Raw genomic sequence first — 23,258 nt, 5'->3', positions numbered from 1 at the left:
AAATTTATTACATGTAAATAAACAAATATAACAGGTGTATGTCTTATTTTTTCTGTAATTATAAATATTACATCTATGCTATTAAATTTATTGCATTTCTATAAACATATTTTTTCATGAATGATGTGAGTATTGGGTGAGCAATTATATGAGCATATCCGCTATTGTTTAAGTTACACCTGTTTTCTTGATTGCAATCTATGTTAATACTTTAGTGCCAGGACCAACTGCATCCACCAAGGTATGTGAAAATTACTAGAGATAATATTATATCTTTTACTTTTATGGTTTATAACTAATTCCATTATAATATTATGTTGCTGAATGTCATTTTATATTAATTTCAGTGTAATGAAGCATGGATCCCCAACATGGATCCCCATTTTGATATCTTTAATATGTTGAAAAAGTTTGAAATTTCTACAATGTATTTTGGGGTTTCCCTTTAACCCTCCTTAAGAGGGCAAACTGAATAAAGGGGTTCTACATTTTCAGTTATATTTTTAAAGAATTGGTAACACTTAGTATATCGTTAAAATGACAAAAACTTTCAAACTGGATAACTATTCATGTATTCTAATTACAGACCAATTTTAAAATAGCATTGACTGTAAAATTTCTATTAAAAAATTTGTCAACAAATTGAAAGAAAGTGTTTTTTTTGAAGGGCCAAAAACATACAAAAGAGGTAGCTTAAAAATTTAGTAACTGCCAGGATGAAGAATGGATACTTCAATAAATTAATAAACCTGAAATTCTGCAAAAAAACCTGTATTGGGAGAAGGTCCCTTGATTAAATTATTGGTTTGCAATCAGTTACTTTAAAAACTATCCTACAATTAGCTGACATTGTGTGTCTATAATGGAACGTAAATTAACTTACCTATATCAATTTCACATCTTTTTCCAGTATAACCTGGAGAACACAAGCATTTATAATCATTATGGGATCCATCTTTACAAGTTCCTCCATTAAAGCATGGCTGATATATGCATTCATCTATCTCCTTTTCACAGTAGTCACCTTAAGAAGGAATTGAAATAAAAAAAATATTTGACAGAATAAAATATATATATAAATAAAAACTATTAATGAAATTATAATTAATAAAAAATAGATAAATAAACAGTTTTCTTAACTTACTATTTACTTTTTTTTAACTATTTGGATACTGTAAATGCAAATCTTAAACAAGAAATACATACTAATTAATTTAAATAGAGTTTTACAAATTTAAAAGCCAACTATATTAAACTTACAATTATTTGAAAGTAAAACTTTTGTAAAGGTAGAATGAATAAATAAATTCAAACACAATGACATTTAATTTGTATAATCAAGTAGTAATTATAATTAGTAACTATTTGTGTGCAAATAAGACTATTACTATAAGGCAATTAATTAAGACCTTAAGTGCATTGTAGAGTAATTATTCTTATATTAACAACAGAAACATTGTTTGTGTGTGTGTGTGTGTGTGTGTGTGTGTGTGTGTAGGCGCGCGTTTGTGGATCTTTCAGTAAGTCAGAGTAGGTGTATGTTGTCTTATTGACCTGGCTAAAGTCCATACACATAAATTACTGTCAATCCATATAACTACATTACATTTCAGAGGATTTAGGAAACCATACTTGCACTGCAATAAAATCTGTTAAGAACAATTATTCTGTTGCTTGCTTTTATTAAACAGACCAAAAAGAAATTAATCTCTGCAATGATAGGTTCAGGAACTGAAGCCATTAGAATGAAATGGTGGATTCAGGTTCTGTAGTTCAGAAAATATTCCATCACTTATGATTACCAACCCAACTGTCCTACTTTTCTGAGTTATAACAAGTAATTCTCACTTATATTGAATATGTTAATATAATAAGTGAAATTATTACGAGAGACAGAGTACCAAAGATGTTTTGAATAGAATTCAGAAAAAAACTTAGTGTAAAAAACTATCAATATATTCCAACAGAAGGTTTGGTCCTGAGTATCATACACGTACAGTACAAAATACATCTGTTATAAGATGATGTTTTTCTAACACCTGGAATGTTTCAGGGAATAGCAACTTTGAAACTGAAGAGTTATAAAGTAAGATAAAATGATGTTAGCTAAACTAATGTTAAATGAACCAGTTCCTGAGTATCAGCAAAGTTAAGAATGCTGGATGGAGTTCAATGGATATTGTTGGCTTTTATTTTTTAGTGAATATAAAAGTAGATGTCATTTAAAAAAGTAATGCTAGTTTAATGTAAAGAAGGTTTATATATAAAAAAAAAAAAAAAAAACAGTTAAATTAACAAAAAAATATGATTAAACATATTTTTGCTGATAATCCTACAGGTGCTAAGAATTTGTTTGTATTCTTTTAGAGGTGTTTTTATTATCTCTGTAGTTGCTAAAAACTTAACCCATCGGGTTGGTCTAGTGGTTAACGCGTCTTCCCAAATCAGCTGATTTGGAAGTCGAGAGTTACAGCGTTCAAGTCCTAGTAAAGCCAGATATTTTTACATGGATTTGAATACTAGATCGTGGATACCGGTGTTCTTTGGTGGTTGGGTTTCAATTAACCACACATCTCAGGAATGGTCGAACTGAGAATGTACAAGACTACACTTCATTTACACTCATACATACCATCCTCATTCATCCTCTGAAGAATTATCTAAACGGTAGTTACCGGAGGCTAAACAGAAAAAAGGGAGAGAGTTGCTAAAAACATGATAGTAAATGATAAAAATGAAAAGTTAATGAAAAAATGATAGTATATTACCAACTGAATAAAGAAAAAAAATTGCTGTGAAAAAAATTTAAAATAAATTGTTCTATGTAAAAATTTAAATAAAAAAAATCAGTTTCATTAAAAACAGGTATGAATACATTTTTAACTATATGAAGCAGGAGGATGTAATAAACACACTATTGGGATAATGAAATATGTATAAAATCAATAATAGAACTACAAGAAATAACCTAATAAAGCATACCTTCATATCCTCGGCTACAGAGACAAGTATAGCTAGCAACTTTATTAACACACGTTCCATTGTTTTCACATGGATTTGACAAACATTCGTCAATATCAGTCTCACAAAACTTTCCTGTTAAATAATTTAAAACAATAATAATAACAAACTAATAATAATAATAATAATAATAATAATAATAATAATAATAATAATAATAATAACAAACTGATAAAAATAAAAGAAAATATTTGACTGAGGTAGATTTATTCGATTAATAAAATCGAACTTCACATATTTAAGAATATAAGTAATTGGTCTTAAACATATGAAGTAATTGAAGGAATAGAAATTATTTATTATTCTCTCAATATGAAAAAATTACAATTTTAACAATTACTATATTTAATGTTATTTTATTACACAATTAGTAAAAAAAATGATAAAACTTATACCAATCTACATGTTAAAAGTGCCTAATTTTTTAAAAGATAGTGTTAAAGAGAGTTATTAAAGAAAAGCTTTTGTGATGTTAAAATATTCTTTTTAAATTTAATTTGCTATAATGAAGATGAATTCATTTAAAAGAAAGAAAGCCAAAGTAATTAGGTAAAACTGAACATTACATAAACTAGATAAAATATTATTACTTCATGTAATATTAATAATTAAAGAAACTAGAAATTAATAACAATAACTACTAATATATACCACATGCATTAGTAATAAATAAACATTTTTTTCAGTGCTAAACTTCTTAAAGAGAATTGCAATTGAACTTTTATTAAATAATTTTGTCCTGTTGAATATTTTATCAAATATAACCATAATGTGTAGAGTTATTCTCAAAACTGAGTTTGTAAAATGAGTATATACATACTATATAGTAATTATGGTGTGACACAAAGATTATTGATGGTTGCAGGCTATTTATACATACTGTTTGGATTATTTAATGAGCTAACTATCTCAACTGTTAAAACCTTATTTATCCAACATATTATTATCAGCTAATAATTTATTACATCAAGCAAAACATGTAACTTTTAAATAATTTTGGTAATATTTGTTCATTTTTTTTTGTCCATAATAGTATAATAATTCTCCCAATGATGTGTTATTTTTGTCTAATTATTAACCTGCAGTAATAATGATTATTATTAAATTTTTATATATGTAGTTATGCATACTGATTTTGAATCCCTTTTTTACCAAAAATATATCATTACTGGTTATTATATAGCTCATTGATTTTTATAATGTAAAAAAAATTATATTACCTTTTGGATAGTATATTACCATTTGTTATTAGTTAATTTAATTAAATCATATAACTATGTATTTTGATAAGTATATATAATAAGTGTATAAATAATCATACATACCTGTATACCCATCTAAGCACTTGCAAACAAAAGATCCTTCACCATCTATACAACTACCACCATTTCTACATGGGTTTGAGACACATTCATTAATATTTATTTCACATCTTTCCCCTAAAAAGAAAAAGAAAAACAAAAAACCAAAATAATTATAAAGCACACATGTATTTTTGGATAAAGCCATACTGTAAAAAATCCTAGTTAATGGAATACACTTAATTTTCTAGAGTGTATATTTCAATCATATATTAGCTGATAAGTTGAGACTTATCTAAATATGACCAAGGTAAAAAAGTAATGATTTTTTTTTCAAATCATTTAATCTTTTTTTAAGTTGTAATAGCTTTTTCTGTAAGATGAACAAGAACAGAATTTTATAATAAATTCATACATAATTAAAACTAAATTAAGTAAAAAAGTAAAAATAAATACATTTATTTAAAAAAGATAATACTGTAGAAAAACAAAGTTAATAAAGTATAAAATAGATAAATGAATAACAATTAAAAATAACAAAAGCAGGAAAAGATCCCACATCTTTAGTTGGTATTGAATTTTATAAATACATTAAAACATATTATTTTATAACTTGTGAATTTCCTGAAATTGCTTTCTGTTTACAAATTAGAAAATCAATTATTGGAATCAATATGGTAAGTTTTACTTATCTAATTACTGTGTTTTGGTGGTTATATGTAATTTGTATAATATTAAATTTTATTAACACGGTGGTCAATATGTTAATGAATTATTTGAATTTTAATAAAATTGTTAAAAATATACCTACAAAACTTACAATAGAGTTACTGTAAAGAATGTTTTCTTGGATTTAGTATGACAATTGATTAACCAAGACACTTGTTTCTTTAGCCATGGGTCCAATCCGATATGGAGTGACTTTGAAGGAGTCCACTGTATGAACTGTAAGAATTATTATTTACTGTAGAGTACTCTTTAATTGAAAAAGAGTATTCTTCTTCAGAATATATTCTTATATTCACTCAAGGAAAAATTTAAAAACATTACAGCATTAAGTAACAATTAAAAAAAAAAAAATACACAGACCTTTGAAACCAGATTTGCAGGTACATATGAATTTACCAATTTCATCACTACATGAACCTCCATTCAAGCAAGGGTTATCAGCACACTCATCAATGTCTGTCTCACACAGTGCACCTTGTAAACAAAACAAAGAAATAAATAAAATTAAAATGCTTAACACGAAAAGCTGTTCCAATTATGCTAATTATTTATAAGAAACACAATACATCATTGGTATAAAATCATTTACAACTTCAGTTTTGAGATTTAATAAAGAAAGATGTCAGTTATGAGGTTTCTGAGTATGGATTTTTAAATTATATTTTTAAAACTAAAGAGAAGTTTTGAGGGAATGAGAGTTTTTATGTGAACAAAATATTACAGTTCTTTATTTAATGTTTCATTTTTTGTTTGCATTTTTTTTCAAATGCAGACCAAAAATATTTCATATCAATTCATCAATTACATATTCATTTTCATTCTTTCTATTATTCCTTTTCCTTTGTATTTAAAACAAATCATGAAGATCTGACAGATTTATTTGCTAGTGATGGAACTGAAAGAGACATTTTTTGATCAGTTATGACTAAAAAAAGATTTCTGTTTTTACTAGATGCTTTTATGTTTTGATGATTCTTCTGCAAGAAATCAGCGCAAAGTTACAGATGCAGCTGCTGCAATATCAAATATTTTTAACATATTTGCTACAAATTCCCCAAAAAACTACTCATTTGAACATTACAAAACAACAGATGAGATGTTGTTTCCATTTTGCAGTAACTGTCAATTCTATGTACACATGCAAAACAAACCAGCAAAATATTATTTGAAAATTTATATTTTGGCTGATGCACAGAGCAGTTATTTTGTAAATGGTATTATCTACTGTGAAAAAAGCACTGAAAATCCAAAAAACCTGTTACTCCAAACCCAGACTGTCTTTGGCTAATCTGTTTGCCCCATTTAACCATAGTGTTACAGCTGATAATTACTTCAGTTCTGTAGAACTAGTCGATGAACTGAAAAATAAGGGTTTGATGTACGCTGGTACCATGAAAAGAAACAAACTATAAATTCCTTGCAGTTTTTTGCCTGATAAAAAAGAAAACTATACAGCAATGAGTTTGCTTTCACAGTGGATAAAACACTTGTAACCAGAAATAATACATTTTTACAATATGACCAAAGTTGGAGTAGATAGTCTAGATCAAAAATTTTGCCATGTATTCAATAGGTCGTCGCACTAGATTATGGTCCATGACTATTTGGTATGCAACAATGAATACTGCAAGTCTATTCTAAGATTGTATTCAACGCTGCCAATCCAACTGGTTGTATTGAAAGGCATGAATCTCTTCAACAACATAAACATCTACTGATGACAACTCATAAACAGACATCTGATTCTGTGATCTCTAAAACAGAACCTATCCCGAGAACTTCAATCTCTAATATCAAAGAGTCTGGGAAGAGGTGAAGAGGTCATAGACACTCGAGAGCAGAACAGGATCCAGGCCCTTCAAAAAGGCAAAAGTGTTTGTGTACAAAAAAATTCACCACAAGATGTTCAAAATGTTCAGAAGGTGTTTGCAAGGAGCTCAGAACTAACAAATTAGTTTATATTAACTGAAAAAACTGATGAGCAAAGATAATGAAAAAAAGTTTGCTGCTCTCTACTAAAGGTTTCATGTCACATTTCAGCCTATTAATTGATATTTTTTTTTTAACAGTAGTCAAAGAATATATTAAATTGTGCAAAAATTTAGAAATTAAGATAGGGATAGATTTAATTTTTTAAAAAAAGCGTTTTACTTAGGGTCTACAAAAAAACTTTTAGTTTTAATTTGTTCTAAAAAATTTTAACTGAAATAAGTCAAAAATATTCTGATTTGTAAGATTTTAAAATAACATATTGTAAGTAATGTATAAACAAATCGTGAAAATTTACCTGTTTGGAAATTTCATAAGATTTGAATATTTACTATGGCATTTTACACAAATTTATTTCAAACTGTAACTCAGAATATCCTGTCAACTCGTTACATTTGTTTTAAATTTAAAAACAATAAAAATTGCAATAAGATTTGTGGTTTTTAATAAAATTTATGAGGTAGTGTTTATTTATAAAGATGTATATGTGTATTACATATAAAGTAAAAACATTATTCTGCATTAATATATTATAAAAACTAACATTTCTATGCTTATCTTTAAATGCATACAGAGGCGGTGGCTTACATCTTGTGCGATGTGATGAATTGTTGAAAGAAATTCAACACTATATATTTTGTGATGCCTTTAGTGATTAAATTATTAAAGGTTCTAGTCTAAAAAGCATACAGTAGAATATCAACCAAAAATGAATGTTAAATTACATCAATATTTTCTTACTACAGAAAAGAGAAATTCCAAATACCAAAAGGCAAATAAGATGAATATTAAATGCAATAATCACAGAAATAGATATATAACATAAATCTTATCCTCTGAAAGATTATATTTAATAAACACTTTTTATATTGAAATTGTAACAATTGATAAACACAAGTTACTCTTTAAATTCTTATTAGTCACCACAAAAGTTAAAAATTCTATTTAATAGCGGTTGACAAAAAGATATATATGTACACTAATTTATGTATTAAAATTTCATGAATTGGAAAAACTAAAGTCCGAATCTATTTTCAAAATGTTGTAAGGTAAGTTTACTAACAAGATAATTAGTTTGGTTAATAACCGAGTTGTTACTGACCGACTTGCAATTAATAATATGTAACTCAACCCTTTGGGAACTGCGTAATAAACATACTGAGACTAGCAACCCCTCCCAACTCACTCAGTAACTCATGGGGTGTCACTCAGTCAAAATGTATTTATGCCTGACAGCAAAATTTGCAAGGTCCATTTCATAACTCTTGCGATTCTGTATTATAAAAACTATATACTCCATAGTATTGTTTTGTAAAATTTGCTACTTTTACCATTTTGGGACATAGTCTTGTATAGCGACAAACTTTTCTTTCCAGGAAAAGTTCGAAATTAAACAACGTTATTCACCGTTACAGTTTTTCAACTCATAAATCAAATATATGAATTGAAATTTTAATTTGTAAATTTTATTCATAAATCTGGGAAATACATTTCCCATTCTCTCGAGTGCCAAATATATTGCTGTTTCTTATAAATATACATTAAATTTAAACTGGTAATACTTAATATTTTGCCTTTAAACAGTCCATTTTTTGGCATCTGAAAATAACTAGATCTGTAATAATATATCAATTCACACATTAAAATGAATGCTTACAATTTACATATAAACAGGGCTGTAAATACATATATAAATACTGAATCATAAATCAATATGTATTGGTTAACAAATAGTTTTGTTGTGCATATTGGATAAAATAACAGTGATGATAATTCTCCCTCGTGTTTGGTCAAAACAATTGTTGTGAGGATGTTTCTCAGATTTGTTTCTGACAAAAGGTAAAGTGTTGGGATTGTTAATGAGTGTTAAAAACATTAAGAGACAGTAAGGATTTTATCAGTTAAAACTTTAGTCTTGATAAGTATTACTCTCACTTTATGATTTATTTTTTTCAAAAACATGGAATATGATTGATTGGACCTTACTGCCTGATAATTATTCAGTACCTTTTACAGTTGTAATTGGTGGAATATAATGTCTTTTTGATTGGTCAATCGTATTCGTAAACATGATTGGTTTAAAAAATACGATATTTTGATTGGTTAGTTACTTAAGTAATATTTGGGGGTGGATAGTATTTAGTGTAATCTGTGATATGCTTGGATGAATGTGAATAGCCATTGGTTTATTTTTATCGGTTTGTGTTTGGGAGGATTAGAAAGGTATTTGGGTCATATTTCACTTTTTTTACGCCCGTCAGGTGACTGTTATGAAGGCTCAAACGTTAAATATTTTTAATCAAACTGGACTATTATTAAAACCTAATGAAAGCTTGATTCGTAATCTTTTACATATTCTTATGTTATTCTCAGCTGTTGTAAAATTTAATACAAAACTTATTTACTATATACGCAATTTCTTTTACGATTACCCGTTAAAATATACTTGAATTTGAATAAAAAATGATAAACAAAATTTATTAGTATACTACTTTTTTGGGAGGGAAGGAAAGCTTGGAGTCAAAACAGACCCCATCATGCCAGATGTGAGATCTTTTTTCACCATGCCAGTTAAGAATTAATTACTTCCTCAAAATCAATTATACAAAGAGTTGTCTCGCTCTACATGAAGCCATATGCATACTTGTCTTACATCTATTTTATAGTTATATCTAATGTGTATACACATCTTAGTAGCATCTACTACTAAGATGTACAGTAGTTGATATTTAGAAACTATTTAGCTGTTTGCATTTGCTTACTAAGTATTCTTTATACTTCAAATGCCATTAACATGGGATCATCATACTTAGAAAGATTAATTATCTAAGCTTTTAGCAGACAATGATTTTTATATATGTACTTCTGATGTATTTCATTGAAAATATTATTCATAATTTCTTGTTTTTAAGATCTAGATGAATTGATGTTTGGATTACATGTTGTAAGTTGGGAAACTTTAGTAAATGAATATTTTCTTTTGAATGATAATTAAAACATCAAAGAATTACTGAAATAATTCTACTTTAAATTCTAAATTTCAATTATTTTATTGCTTTAACTGAATTTTATATTTCCCACTTGTACACTTCTATAGTTCTTCCTCATTTTAAGTTAAACTGAAACATTTTTTTTGCACAGTCATTTATATATGGTTATATAACATGGGACAGATCCTTGTACTACATCTTTTTCTAATTACAGCTAAATTTTTGAGTTCTTGATAGCTCCTATTTCCTTTTAAACTGTCTATATTTTTTCACTTTTCAGTCTTCTCTACTTTTCAACTTCTGTTGACCCTACAGCACTGGTTTAATCAATCCTTCTTCTTTTTTAATATTTCCTATGTTGTTGGCTTTTTTAATCTGAATGTTCTAACTAAGCTTCTATTTAAAAAAATTATAGATTTAAATTATCTTTTGAACAATAACTGATGAAAAATTTATTAATAATTCAATAAAAAGTTCTATAAATCTGTTAAAGAAAATCAATGACTGATATTTTTAAGAGATTAAAATTCATTGTGATTAAAGGCTGCGAGTAAACTATCTAGACTAATCATGCCTAGTTGTTATATAACTCTGTCTTGCTAATCTAAATTTAAATAATGAATAAAAATAGTAATCGAGTACCTGTATATCCTGACAAACATTTGCAGCCATATTTAGTTCCAGTCAAGTTATAACACGTTGAACCGTGTTGACATTTTGCTATTATACATGGGTTGTAATGTTCACACTTTTCTCCATGATAACCGATTGGACAACTACATTCATAATGATTACTTGCATTACTGTTAAAAAAAAAAGCAATTACTAACAATTACTTTATGTATTTATATTAATATAATTTCAAAATTTATTACTCACATGTATGTACAGTCATCTTAATGGCTGTCTGAGGTGAAAAATCATTTCATCTGCTCTTTAATAATAATGGTTTCTATAAACTCATTTGTTTATGAGGATTATAAACAATCCATTCACTTAGATTTGAATCGATCAATTTTTATGTTTCTTTGAAATAAAGCAATCACAGAGAATCAAGTACACAAAATGTTACTGTGGTGCTGCAGGAGGCTGAGCAAATGAACTAGTTGTTTTACTCAGGAAAGCACTGATTAGAGAAAGTAATCAGGTGAAGGAGAAGGTAAAGATGTTTCTTTATTTCTGTTTAAACCAAGTCAATAATCCTCTTCTTTTCTCATAGTAGAGAAAAATTAAAGAAAAACAATGACAGCTCATCAGTCTACACTGCCTGGGTGTTAAGTAAAATATGTCAATGTTAAAAATCAGGATTCACGTGCAAGACTGAAATAAATATTGTTTTGTTTTTTATTACTTTTTTTTTATGAGAAATTTTGTAAAATTATTCTTTGATGAACATACATAAAAGCTCTTTATGACGGCAGCAACATTTAAATCATTACTCTTCCACAGGAGGCTACAATGATTTAAGTGTACCCAGATGATTTTTTCATAATAAAATACTTTATAAAATGAATTTTAAATTGTTATATGTTTATAATTATTAATGTTTAAAAACTTTCTAAAATGGTTTAAAATTTCTTTGTCATCTATTTTCAGAGTGAAATATAGTTTTTTGTTTTAATGCTGGTAATAGAATGGGTAATAATTTGAAAGATTTTCCATCCTCCAAAAATATGTTAAAACTTTTTTGAATCACTTTTCACAGCGATCAAATCAACTTAATAATTATTAACATAATTCGGATGGTCTCACCAAAAACAAAAATTTCAGGTAACATGAAACAAGATAGCTGTTTTTTGAAAACTAATAAAGTAATTTCAAATGGACATTTTTTTTTAAACAATTATTATGCAATTTAGAGTTTGGAGTTACTATAAGTGAAATAATCAGGTTAATTTTGCTTGTAATAAAATAAAACTTATTGTTTTACTTTGAAGCATAAATAGAATACTAAGCTTCATCATTATTTGATATTTATTACGCTTATGCATATTCCTACCTAAACTATAATAAAAAAAGAAGAATGAGTTTTCAAAATACAAAAAAATGGGTTCAGATCATTGTCTGGTGTCCATAAAATGGATTAAGTTAACCAATGTTTAGTAAATTAAAACTGCTGCTTTAAGGTTAAAGGTAGCATTTTGCACATAAGGTTGCACCATTTAAACATGGCAACTTTAGATAAAATCACTGATTCTTAAAAAATAACAATATCCAACTTGACAACAGAACTGCTTTAATGTAACTTAAAATAATAGTTTCGGTCATGAGAAAGGGCCTTATTATGCTATTGTTGCCATTTTAATATATTACCAAACTATTTAAAAGAAATTTTTCTCATTTTTTTTTAAAATAAAATTGAAAGGTTTTCTTATATAGAAGCAATATTATTCTGTCAATGAGTTTTAAATAATACTAGTTAAAAGAATCTTGGATTTTCTGCAAATTTCATTTAACATGTACAGAAATATGTGCTTAAATAAGTTTCTTTAATCCTTTCCAAATGGTGATTTATTTTGTAATTATTTTACACATTTAATATCTTTACAAATTTTTTTTAACATTACCATGTTTCAAGTATTTATATTTTTAATTATTAGAATAATTTTTAACTATTTCTATTTTTTATTTTATAATTAAATATTTTGTGATGCCACTTTAATAAAGGTTTAATCCTTGGTTATACCTTTAAAGACTTCTAAATGGAAACCTTTATTTGGTTTCCATTTTACTACTGATCCATTCAGGTAAAAGTGCTGGATAAATTTATTTATTTATGTGTGGAGTAGTATATCAGCTTACCTACCAATTCCTGATGTGATCTGGGAAATTTATTATTGTATACTGATCAGAAGAAAAGATTGATCTCTTTAAGTAATTTCTATTATTAGGTTGAAGAAAGTACTAATTTATATAAATATCATGAATACAAGAATATGAAAGCAGGGGAAAACAGACAAACTCAGTAGCTAGACAAAAATTTCCACTATCAGAATACAAAAATGAGTTGTTAGTATGAATTAATCTTAAAGCAGATGCGTTATACTTATTTAACATATGTTGCGAGTAAAGAAAGTTTTCTTTCTTTTTTTTTTTACTGAGTTCATATCTTCACTTTCTTCACATACGTCTATTTTAACTGCAATATGTGAAATTATAAACAAAAAGGTCTCAAGAAAATAAAAGTTTAAAGTTAAAATGAGTTTAATCAGCTACATTTTAAAAATAATCTTTTGTAAAAAATAAAAATCTCTTCTTGAACATATATATGTATATATATTTTATTTTCAGAAATACAAAACAGGAAAAAACATACACCAAAAAATGTTACTCAAAACAACTTACAAAATGCCATTATTAAAATGGCATCTCTATGAGTTATAAAAAAATGTTTCAACTGTTGACCCTCTTCAAAAACAAGTAATAAGAGCTTATTTTTCATATGGTGATAACTGCCAAGTGCTTCTTTTCTTAAAAAAAAATTCGACTAACTTGTAAGGCACACCCAATAAAAAAAGTAGCACCATCCAAATGTGGTCTTGATTGTTAGATCCGTTGCTCTCACAATTTTTAGGTTTAACTTCATTTCCAGATAAGCTGCTGCTTTGCTTAAAAAGAAAAATTAAAAATCAGTAACGAATATAATTAAGAGAAACAAATTGCTGACCTTGAGCATTTTCCTCCATTTAAACAAGGTGAAACACTACGAGCACATGGATTAAATAAGGAACAACTTGTTCCATAAAATCCTGCTAAACATGAACATTTAAATTCACTATTGTTGAGATTGTAGCACGTCCCTGAAAAACAGAATATTTGTAAATTTTGTTAAATATGTTTATTTAAAAATGTATTATTAATATAAATAAACTTGCTGTATAATATTTTAAATAATGGGAGAGTAATATGTATATCAATCATGGCTTCCATTTAAAATATTATCAATCATAATGTGTATATGATGACTGTTTATCAGCATCAGTGAATTTATATGAAAGCTACTGGCTCCTCAAATTTCATTAAACGAAGTATATTAGTACAGTGTTTAGAAGAGGACATCATATTGAGTTCTTAGTCAGTGTATCATTTACTTAAACATTATACCTATTAAATTAAGAATTATTTTTTAATTGAACTTTTGTATTAATTTTTAATTATTGAGATATGATTGACTTTGGTTAACATTAATCCATCAGTTTTAAAGCTTTTGGCAAAAAGCAGTAGATATTTTTCTTTCTGGTAAGGAAATTAATTTCAAGTATATCTTTAACAAATCATCAGGAGGCTACTTTAAAATATTAAAAAGAATTTTCATTTGTTGAATAACATGATGAAACATTTTAACATCTTAAAATATAAAATGTTAAATGGCTCACTTTAAAAATATTGTAACTTTTTCTTCAATAGGATTTCTACCGCTAATTTTACCAGCTCTTCATCAGTGGATTTCCAGAGCGCTACTCAGATTATACAGAAACATTAGGTTGTAAGGAATGGAGTACAATATCTTATCCAGAACCAATCAGTGCTTCATGTACATCTGTGCATATTATAGTCATAGGATTACAAATGCTCATGAAGTGACCTAGAAGGGGGTAACAATTTATCACTATCTGTCCAAATCTTAGATATTTTCTTTACTTATTCATTGAATTACAACACTAATTAAAAAAAAAAAAATCAGAATTTATATATAAATTCCAAAATTCCATCAAGGAAATTTCAGTGAATCACAGCTATAACCACCAATTTTATGTTTACTTTAATAAATTTATTAGATCATTGCTTATTTTTTGTAATTATGAGTAATATATGCTGCTCATTTTTCCACCATTCTGCCAGGTCAACTCACACAATCAGTACAGGAAGAAGCAAATAACTGCTTGTTTGAGATCAATTTCCCATTTTGAACATTAAATGTAATGGAAATATTTAAAGAAAATATTTATTAAAATTATAAATTATCCAACTTTTGACCAAGTCTCTGTTAGTCATGCTGACGAGTCTTAAAAAATTTCATGATCTTGAAGATGTGCTTTCAATTGTAAATTTAATAATTCTTTGGGAATCATGGCTGTGTATACTATTTGTTATGCTACAAGTTATAAAAGAGATCATTTGGTGTAAATTTTTACGTCTTTAAAATTAGTAAACACAAAAACTCTAAAAACAAGTCAAATAAAATTTTCTATTTGTGAAAATTTTAATAAAAAATTTTTACTGGGTATTAGTGGATTCTACCTCTAAATCTACTTTATTGTTTCTGAAGTCAAGAAACTTCTCAGTACTTTCATACAAACACATTCAAATGCACACACTTATAACATGGGATTAATGTTTTAAAAACGAGTTTCAGTAGTCTATCATTTACAAAAGAATTATAAATCAATTTTATTATTACCAGTATTTTCTAAAGTATTTGAAAAAATTGTCTACTGACACAGCCATTTCCCAGTTTTTGAAAATACTTTAAATTCTGTATGTGACAAAAAGATTCTATTTTACATTTTTTGTGATTTCAGTAAAGCATTCGAATTAGTTTCAGATTTTTTACCGATGAAAAAGCTTAGTAGCTTGTATCAGATTAGTTGCTTACAACTAGTTAAAGTAATAGTTACCAACCGTAAACGAGTAGCTGAAATTTCATGTTTTGATACAAATACACATGTAAAATTTAGGTTAGATGTAAAATGCGAAGTTCCTCAGAAAGTATTCTTGGTCCCCTGCCTTTTTTACTTTTTATTAATAATCTGCCTCAAAATCTTAAGCCATTCATTGTAACCCTTTTCACAGATGACACTACTGTATCTATATCTTAAGATAATTATTTAAAAGGAATTGAAAATTGTGCTACTATAGCATCTCAAAAAATTTTTCATTGGATGGGTTGAAAAAAGATAAACCTGCAGCATTGTGCTTATCAGGTAGATGTAATATTGCCAATTGTATGGATAGAATTCCCATTAATGTTAACAATAGTATATCTGTTGACCACAAAGGGAAATTTCTGTGCGATTAGATGACAATCCCTTAGGATGATCAAATAAATTTAATTTGTAACAAAATCACTCTGTACTATTTTGCTCTGAAGCATCTAATAAAATTCTAATTTTGTCATTGTTATTAAATATATATTATGCCTACTATATTCTCATTCTCATATAAAGTACAATGTCATTTATTGATGCTCCTCAAAAAATCAGAGTAAGTTTTTAAGAAACAATCATCAGATTAATATCCGGTGCTCTTAAGCATGGATTGTGTACACTTATATTAAGAAAATTAAATATGTTGTCTTATAAATCTCCCAGTGTTTTATATTTATGAATGTGCAATTTCTGCAAAAAAAAAAATGGTTACTTATTTTCAAAAAATATCATAATTCATCTTTACCAAAACACAAAATGGAACTGTTTTCGTGTAACTCAACAAAATACTTGGCTTAGGAGAAAGGATCTTATTATGGTTCAGTGACCATTTTAAATAAATTGCCAAACACTTGAAAATGTTTCCTGCCAACTTATTTAAAATAAAATTAAAAGATATAATGGAAACAATATTAATCTGTTGATGAATTTTAAAATAATATAATTAAATAAAAGATAACACAATTTGTGTTTCTTGGTCAACATGTACGTAAATATGTGCTCAAAACAATTTTTAGTAGAATCTGAATTGTGAATTTTGTAATAATTTTTTGTATTTACCTTAAAAATATTTCATATGTTTGAATTTAAAATTATTAATATGGACTTCAAAATCATCTATTTTTTACCACATAATTTATTTTTGTATTTATAATATATCTTATAAATAAATATATTTATTTATTTATAAATTATTATTATTATAATATATTTATAAATTATTATTATTATAATATATTTATAAATTATCTATTATAAATAAATATAATAAGATTTATTATATCTTACATTTATGAGATCTATACATGTATTTTCATGCACTGACCTGAATATAAATTTATTTATTTATCACTCATCTAGCCTCATTTTAACAGGTTAATGCCTAGGTCAATGAATAAACTTTTTTGAAAATTAAATGTATCAAAGTTAATGGAAGTGTTACATTTGCTTGTACCTGGTTTACTATCATAAATCTTGCGTAACTTGAAATGACAAATTACTCATACAAAATTAACTATTTTCTTGGATTATAATAACTATTGTACAACTATATATGTGGAGAGACTCGTGCAATATTTTGTAAAAGAATTAATGTAAAAATCTGATACTTTTGGATTATTGATGCTGTGAACAAATAAATATTGAAGCTTTTGCAAAACCAACATAATTTTTTTTACAGAAGAATTGATTCTATATATATCTACATACATGTTGTGTTAAAGGAAGTGAAACATTGTTCAGACACTAAGAAAACACAGAATAAACATTATCATCCATTTTCATCAGAAACATTACCAACAGTAAAAATGCATGCACACAAATACCCACGCACGCACTCACATGCACATACTCACCTACCCACCCACACATACACTCACATCAAATAAAGGATCAGAAATAGAATACAAGTAAATCTATAGACTAATGTAAAAGATATATAACAAACACCAAACTAAAAAATACAGTTTGTTATTTATGAAAGAGTTTTGTAAAAAGTGCTGCTTAATTCAATAGAAATAAGGTTAAGGAGGTTGAAATAAGGCTATGAATGTAAGAAATAAGGTTATCAAGGCTTAAACAAGCATATATTTATGCTTGTAGGCTTAATATATATGGAAGCAGGAAGGACGGCAATGAAAACACTTAGAATATAATAATGCAAGTAAAACTAGAGAGTAATGTAAAATAAATATTAAACAAACACCAACCTACAAAATACAATTTGTTATTTATGAAAGAATTATGTAGAAAGTGCTGCTTATATCAATAGAAATAAGGTTAAGAAGGGTTAATAAGGTTAAGTAGGTAAGAAATAAGGTTAAGAAGGTCAAAAAAAGGTTATCAAGACTTGAACAAGCATATATTTATGCTTGTAGGCTAAATATATATGGAAGCAGGCAGGATGGCAATGAAAACACTTAACTTACCATTATTTAAACAAGGTTGCCGATGATAACATATGTCAAATTTATCACAATGCATTCCATAATAACCACGCCTACATTTGCACTGATAAAATGTTGAGCCAGGTTTAATAACACACATACCATGTTTGCAAACATTGACGGGGCAATCTGCAAATTACAGATGTCAATAATCCAAAAGTAAAGTGCAACTGTCATTCAGTTACACAAGAAAATATACAAATAAATAAAAACAGTATCTCTTATTACATGGTGGAATTTATCATTGAAATTTTTTAAAACAATTACATTCACAGGCACAAAATGAACATGGAGAAACACAAATACAAAACATAAATTAACATGCAAACATGGACATGCATTTACATTTGAAAAATTGGAAGAGTAGACAGTGCAATTCAATAGGTTAATCAGTAATAGGATTGTGGCATGATACAATATTTAGTATATAAAAATAAAGAAAACTGTATAAAACATTATGCATCTTATCAGCATATCACTACACATTAGATAAAAAAAACAGTGTTAAAATAATAAATTTAAGCAGTTATTCATAGGAAATAATTGTTAAAATTTAAGTATATTGAACAGAGAGAGAATATGAGGTTTATTACACCCTTGGTATATGAATATCATTTACAACCTTTAAGAGGAATTGGGTATAAGTTGCTGGGCTTATAAGAGCATTCTTCATATAGTATTCTCTTACAGAAATTGGTGAGAGGAATAAAATTTACTTCTCTTTTCTTTTAAGAATGGAAAACCTTTTATTGCAATTAAATGATTCTCCAATTGCTTTATACCTGACCAAATTCAGCAATGTTTACATCTAAATTGATCTTTTTTAATTTGTCTCACAGGACAAAATGTTTTTGTCCAAAGTTTTAACAACAGCTGTCTTACTGAAAATTTAACTTCATCAATAACAAAAAAGTTAAAGGTGAAGAGCATAGTCAAAAACCTGCTGGTCATTATCGATTAGATTAAGGGGATGTTGATATTTCTTCATAATATTATTGTTGATATTTCTTATTAAAGGGATGTTGATAGAAGATGTATAGCAAAACCAAACTTGTCCTCATCATCATGGTTAGTGAGGATAACACAGCAACACAAGAAAACACAGCAACTGGGAGTTTCACCATGGCAGAGCCTAGCTCAAAGACTCAGATAAACCCAGATGCCTTCTTAATATCCATCAGATTTTTGGTATTGTGAAATTTTACTTATTTTTAACAATAAAAATCAAGGTGAAAAGGTATTGTTTTGACATCACTGTAAATAGCCAGAAAGTAGTATTTGACACCTCTATCAAAATGGACTTCCAGATTCAAGGATGCACTGGGATCAGTGTATTTATAGACAAGATAACCAAGTTGAAGGTAATACGGGCCAACAGGAGATGTTGTCAGTTTTTCATTTTTTATAGTATCAGCTCGAGGAAATATTTTGAATAGAGGATAAGGTAGCTATATACTATTTAAAACTACTGTAATGCCAACATTACTGATCTCTATTGTTTTGGCCTTTCATACATAAGTTTCTAGTTCAAAACCTTATCAGGCTTGGCATTTTTTACATGCTACATATTTATGTAGCATGCAAAAAATGCCAAGATGATTTCATCTCTCATCAACATTAACTGTAATTACAAGGTCTCCTGAAGTTACTTGAAAAAAATAAATAAATAAAAAATGTTATTACTAAGTGCTATGGTCAAACAGTAATTATGACAAGTAACAGGAAATTTGCATTATTTCAAGGGAAACAGAAGGAACTGTCTAGCTAACAGGAAGAAGGAAACCTTGGACTTAAACATTGATTAAGCTGCTTAAAATACCTATTATACAACAAATAAACTCTGAAGAATAAAAGAGTAATTTAATGCCAAAATTAAAGATACAGTGAAACATTTTTGTTTATTATGAAAAAAGGAGTAGTAAAAGAACCCATGAGATAGCTAACAGTAATATAGGCTGAAATAGAACCAACAGGACTTCTAACTTATCTAAACTGCAGCAATACATAATTAGAAATTATACCTGTAATAAAAATCCTGGAAATTTGTTTTTGAAAATGCTGGTTTTTGTCCCAGTACTTTGATAATTGTATGTATGTATGAGTAAATAATCATTGAACAGTTGTAACAGATGTTGTTGGTTAGTTGTAACTAACCAATTAATATAGTAAGTAGTTATACAAATTTAAATCATCAGTAATAAAATGGATAATAATCAAAAAGTGAATTGTGAAAGAGTACTAGAATACTAAATGGAAAATAATTAGGCGACTCAGAATATTAAAAGTATACCCTTGACAAGCAGTATAATTAATTTTGTTTCAGACACACATATAATTTAGCAGGCAGCATTACCTTAATTAGTATGTATGTTTACAACTTACAGAAAAGCAAACTCAGAAACTATATTAAAAATACTGCCAATTAGTTGTCAAGCAAAAAAAATAAAACATTAACTAATGTAAATATATGCTCAAAATATTAAAGAGTCCAGTAAAAATTGGTAAATAAAATTTTCCAAAGTCATGTACTTACTGTTAACTTTAGTATTAAACTTAACAGCCGGACTCATCATACCAGTTTCTTCAGCATTCCAACCAGCAACTCTGGCCTCAAAATTACTCCAGGATTCTAAATCTACAAGAGCTGTACAAAGTTTTCCTTTTCTGTGTCCTATAAAAAAAAAAAAAAAAATGATTTAATATATCAATAAATACAGAAAACATTGAGACTGTAAAAACAAACTATCTTTATGTTTTATTGTTCATGACAGTAAATAGTAAAAATTGTATAAAACTATTAGTATTTTAATTGCTTTTTAAATAAACTGAAGCAAATCTATATTTAATGGGCTTTTATACCAACATCAAAGTGGTGTTCAGTCTATTCCAGTTGCCTATTTCCAACAAAGTGCCTATTTCACGTCATACATATCATTATATGGAAATATTAAAAAATATATTACTTACCCATAATAAATAACAAAAAAATATCATGGTATAAGAGATAAATGTATTATTCTTGTGCACATAGGATTCATTATTATTACTAGCATCCCTGTTGCAGCTTCGCCTGCATTATGGTTATTTGTGTTTTTTGAAGCAGTCAGGGGATGTTTAGCTGATCATGGCTCTCTTTGCTTGCCCTTCTTGTCTAGCTAGGGGGATCTGTCCCCTGGACCCCTCTGTGTTCATTAACATCTTGCTTGTGAGAATAATAATGATAAATAAAAATTAAATCCTGTTCAATTTATAAAAACTATAGTGTATTGTAATTTCTTCAGAGCAACAGTTTGGTTAGTACAAGACCCATAAATTGGTTTTTAGATTTCCTGGAAATTCTGATTATGCATTTCGCAGGTAAAGCTGCGAAATACATAATCAATATTACATACATAAATTACGATCACAATGTTACCAAATCTCATACAGATTGATTCAATAGTGGTATCATAAAACAGCTAAAATATAAAAAACAATTTTTTTTTTTATCCCTTAAAATATTAAAATTCAAAAAACTAAAAAATAGTTTTTAGATATTTTTCTGAAGAGTACTTGCAAGCCCAAACTAAGTGAATATTTCGTTTATTATAGTCGAAAATAGGGAAAATTTTCAATCATTGTCAAAATTTTTGTTACCTTTCTTCATCCCTTTTAAGGTCGATTTTCAAAAAATTCTAGAAACTGATTTTTAGATATTACATGAAGATTATACAAACCAAAAGCAAAATTGATATCATCATTTGTTGTAGAGAAATTAAAAAAATAGCCGTAATCCATTTTAACCCTTTAAACTAGGAATTTCAAAATATCTAAAAGCTGGTTTATAGATATTCACATGAAGATTACACACACCAAAAATCAAGTTGATATCTTGATTTATCAAGAAATTAAAAAAATAGTAAATTTCATTGTTATATCATTTTAACCCCTTAAATTCTTTCTTAATGTGCACTTACACTGTAGGAAGAACGTGCGTACAAATTTTTATTAATTTATCTTCATTAGTTTTTACTGGGTATTGATTATGAATACTGTCATATGTTCTTTTATAAAAAAAAAATTTAGCTATTCAGTCGTGTCTGACCCTTGGTAATTCCTATTCCTTGGAATTTTCCTGGCAGGTTTTACGGGTGGTTTGCCATTGTCTTCCAATGTAGTTAACTGGAACCCAACTTCAAAGAACACTGGTATGCAGTCTAGTATTTAAATCCATATAAAAGAAACTGCCTCTACAAGGATTCAAACCTTAGAACTCTCAACTTCAAAAATCAGCTGATTTTGCGATGATGAATTTAACCACTGAACTAATCCGACAGGTTCTTTTATATATATATAAAATTACAAACCTTAGCTAGGTTAAAAAAAACTTATGCGTACAGGCTTACCTAAATTGTATGAGAAAAAGAATTCATTAAATAAAATGAAAAAATGAAAGAAGAAAATGGACCCAGTAAAAGCTTCGATAACACAATTGGAGTTTTATAATTTTACTCATTAAATAATTTAAAAGAACACCATTACATTATTTTGAAAAAAAATTTCTTCCTTTTCCTTAAAAAAAAAAAAGGAAAAAAATTAAATATATTTTTAACACTTGAGGTATCTTGAGCAGTTTCCCAATTTATGACTCATATGCAGCTGAATTTTTTATTTATGGTATGAGTGAATCAGTAGCTTGTAACAATCTAGATCTAACACTTTTTTTTTTGAAGTGGAGGAACCCCATTTACAGCTGCTGAAGCAGTGTCGGACTCGCTAACAGGTTCTGCAAGCTATTACAGAAAATGCATATGTATTCCTGTGCACTACTGACTAAACCTCCACCCCTGGCGACCCCACCTGCTGGGAAACCACTAATAAACTAATAAAGCATTACTTCAGGAGGGGGTAAGCACCTACATACACATTCAGTCTCCACAAGCAAACATCATCCACACCAGACCACTACACACACACCCACCCTTAAAATTCCACCAATCAATCCTGATTGTCTGTACCAAAAAATTCACCAAAAAAACCAACCAAAAATGATAAAATCACGGAGCAAATGAAATACACATCCACACTGTGTGAGTTCATCCACTCGACTCTAGATCTCTATGCCTAGATATGTTATCAAAACCCAACAACAGAATA

General features: G+C 27.6%; 1 protein-coding gene across 4 annotated transcripts in view; it reads right to left on the bottom strand.

The window, feature by feature from the left end:
- The window catches only part of LOC142323283 (uncharacterized), a 309,143-nt gene that overhangs the window by 102,734 nt on the left and 183,151 nt on the right, over nucleotides 1-23,258 (bottom strand). For 3 of the 4 annotated variants that reach the window (XR_012756071.1, XR_012756070.1, XM_075362730.1), the window contains exons 7-14: nucleotides 20,656-20,793; nucleotides 18,105-18,251; nucleotides 13,698-13,830; nucleotides 10,673-10,833; nucleotides 5,412-5,525; nucleotides 4,347-4,460; nucleotides 2,983-3,096; nucleotides 884-1,024 (exon numbers count right to left, since the gene is read on the bottom strand). Coding sequence is in view for 2 of the 4 variants with exons in the window: in XM_075362730.1 (XP_075218845.1) it covers nucleotides 884-1,024; nucleotides 2,983-3,096; nucleotides 4,347-4,460; nucleotides 5,412-5,525; nucleotides 10,673-10,833; nucleotides 13,698-13,830; nucleotides 18,105-18,251; nucleotides 20,656-20,793 (1,062 nt within the window). In the remaining 2 variants the exon portion in view is untranslated. The remainder of the gene's footprint in view (nucleotides 1-883; nucleotides 1,025-2,982; nucleotides 3,097-4,346; nucleotides 4,461-5,411; nucleotides 5,526-10,672; nucleotides 10,834-13,697; nucleotides 13,831-18,104; nucleotides 18,252-20,655; nucleotides 20,794-23,258) is intronic. The other variant, XM_075362731.1, reaches the window with a different exon arrangement.

The sequence above is a fragment of the Lycorma delicatula genome, chromosome 4 (genome assembly GCF_047948215.1).
Source record: "Lycorma delicatula isolate Av1 chromosome 4, ASM4794821v1, whole genome shotgun sequence".
In the NCBI taxonomy this organism is placed as follows: domain Eukaryota; kingdom Metazoa; phylum Arthropoda; class Insecta; order Hemiptera; family Fulgoridae; genus Lycorma; species Lycorma delicatula.
This window is presented reverse-complemented; position numbering and strand designations above follow the sequence as displayed.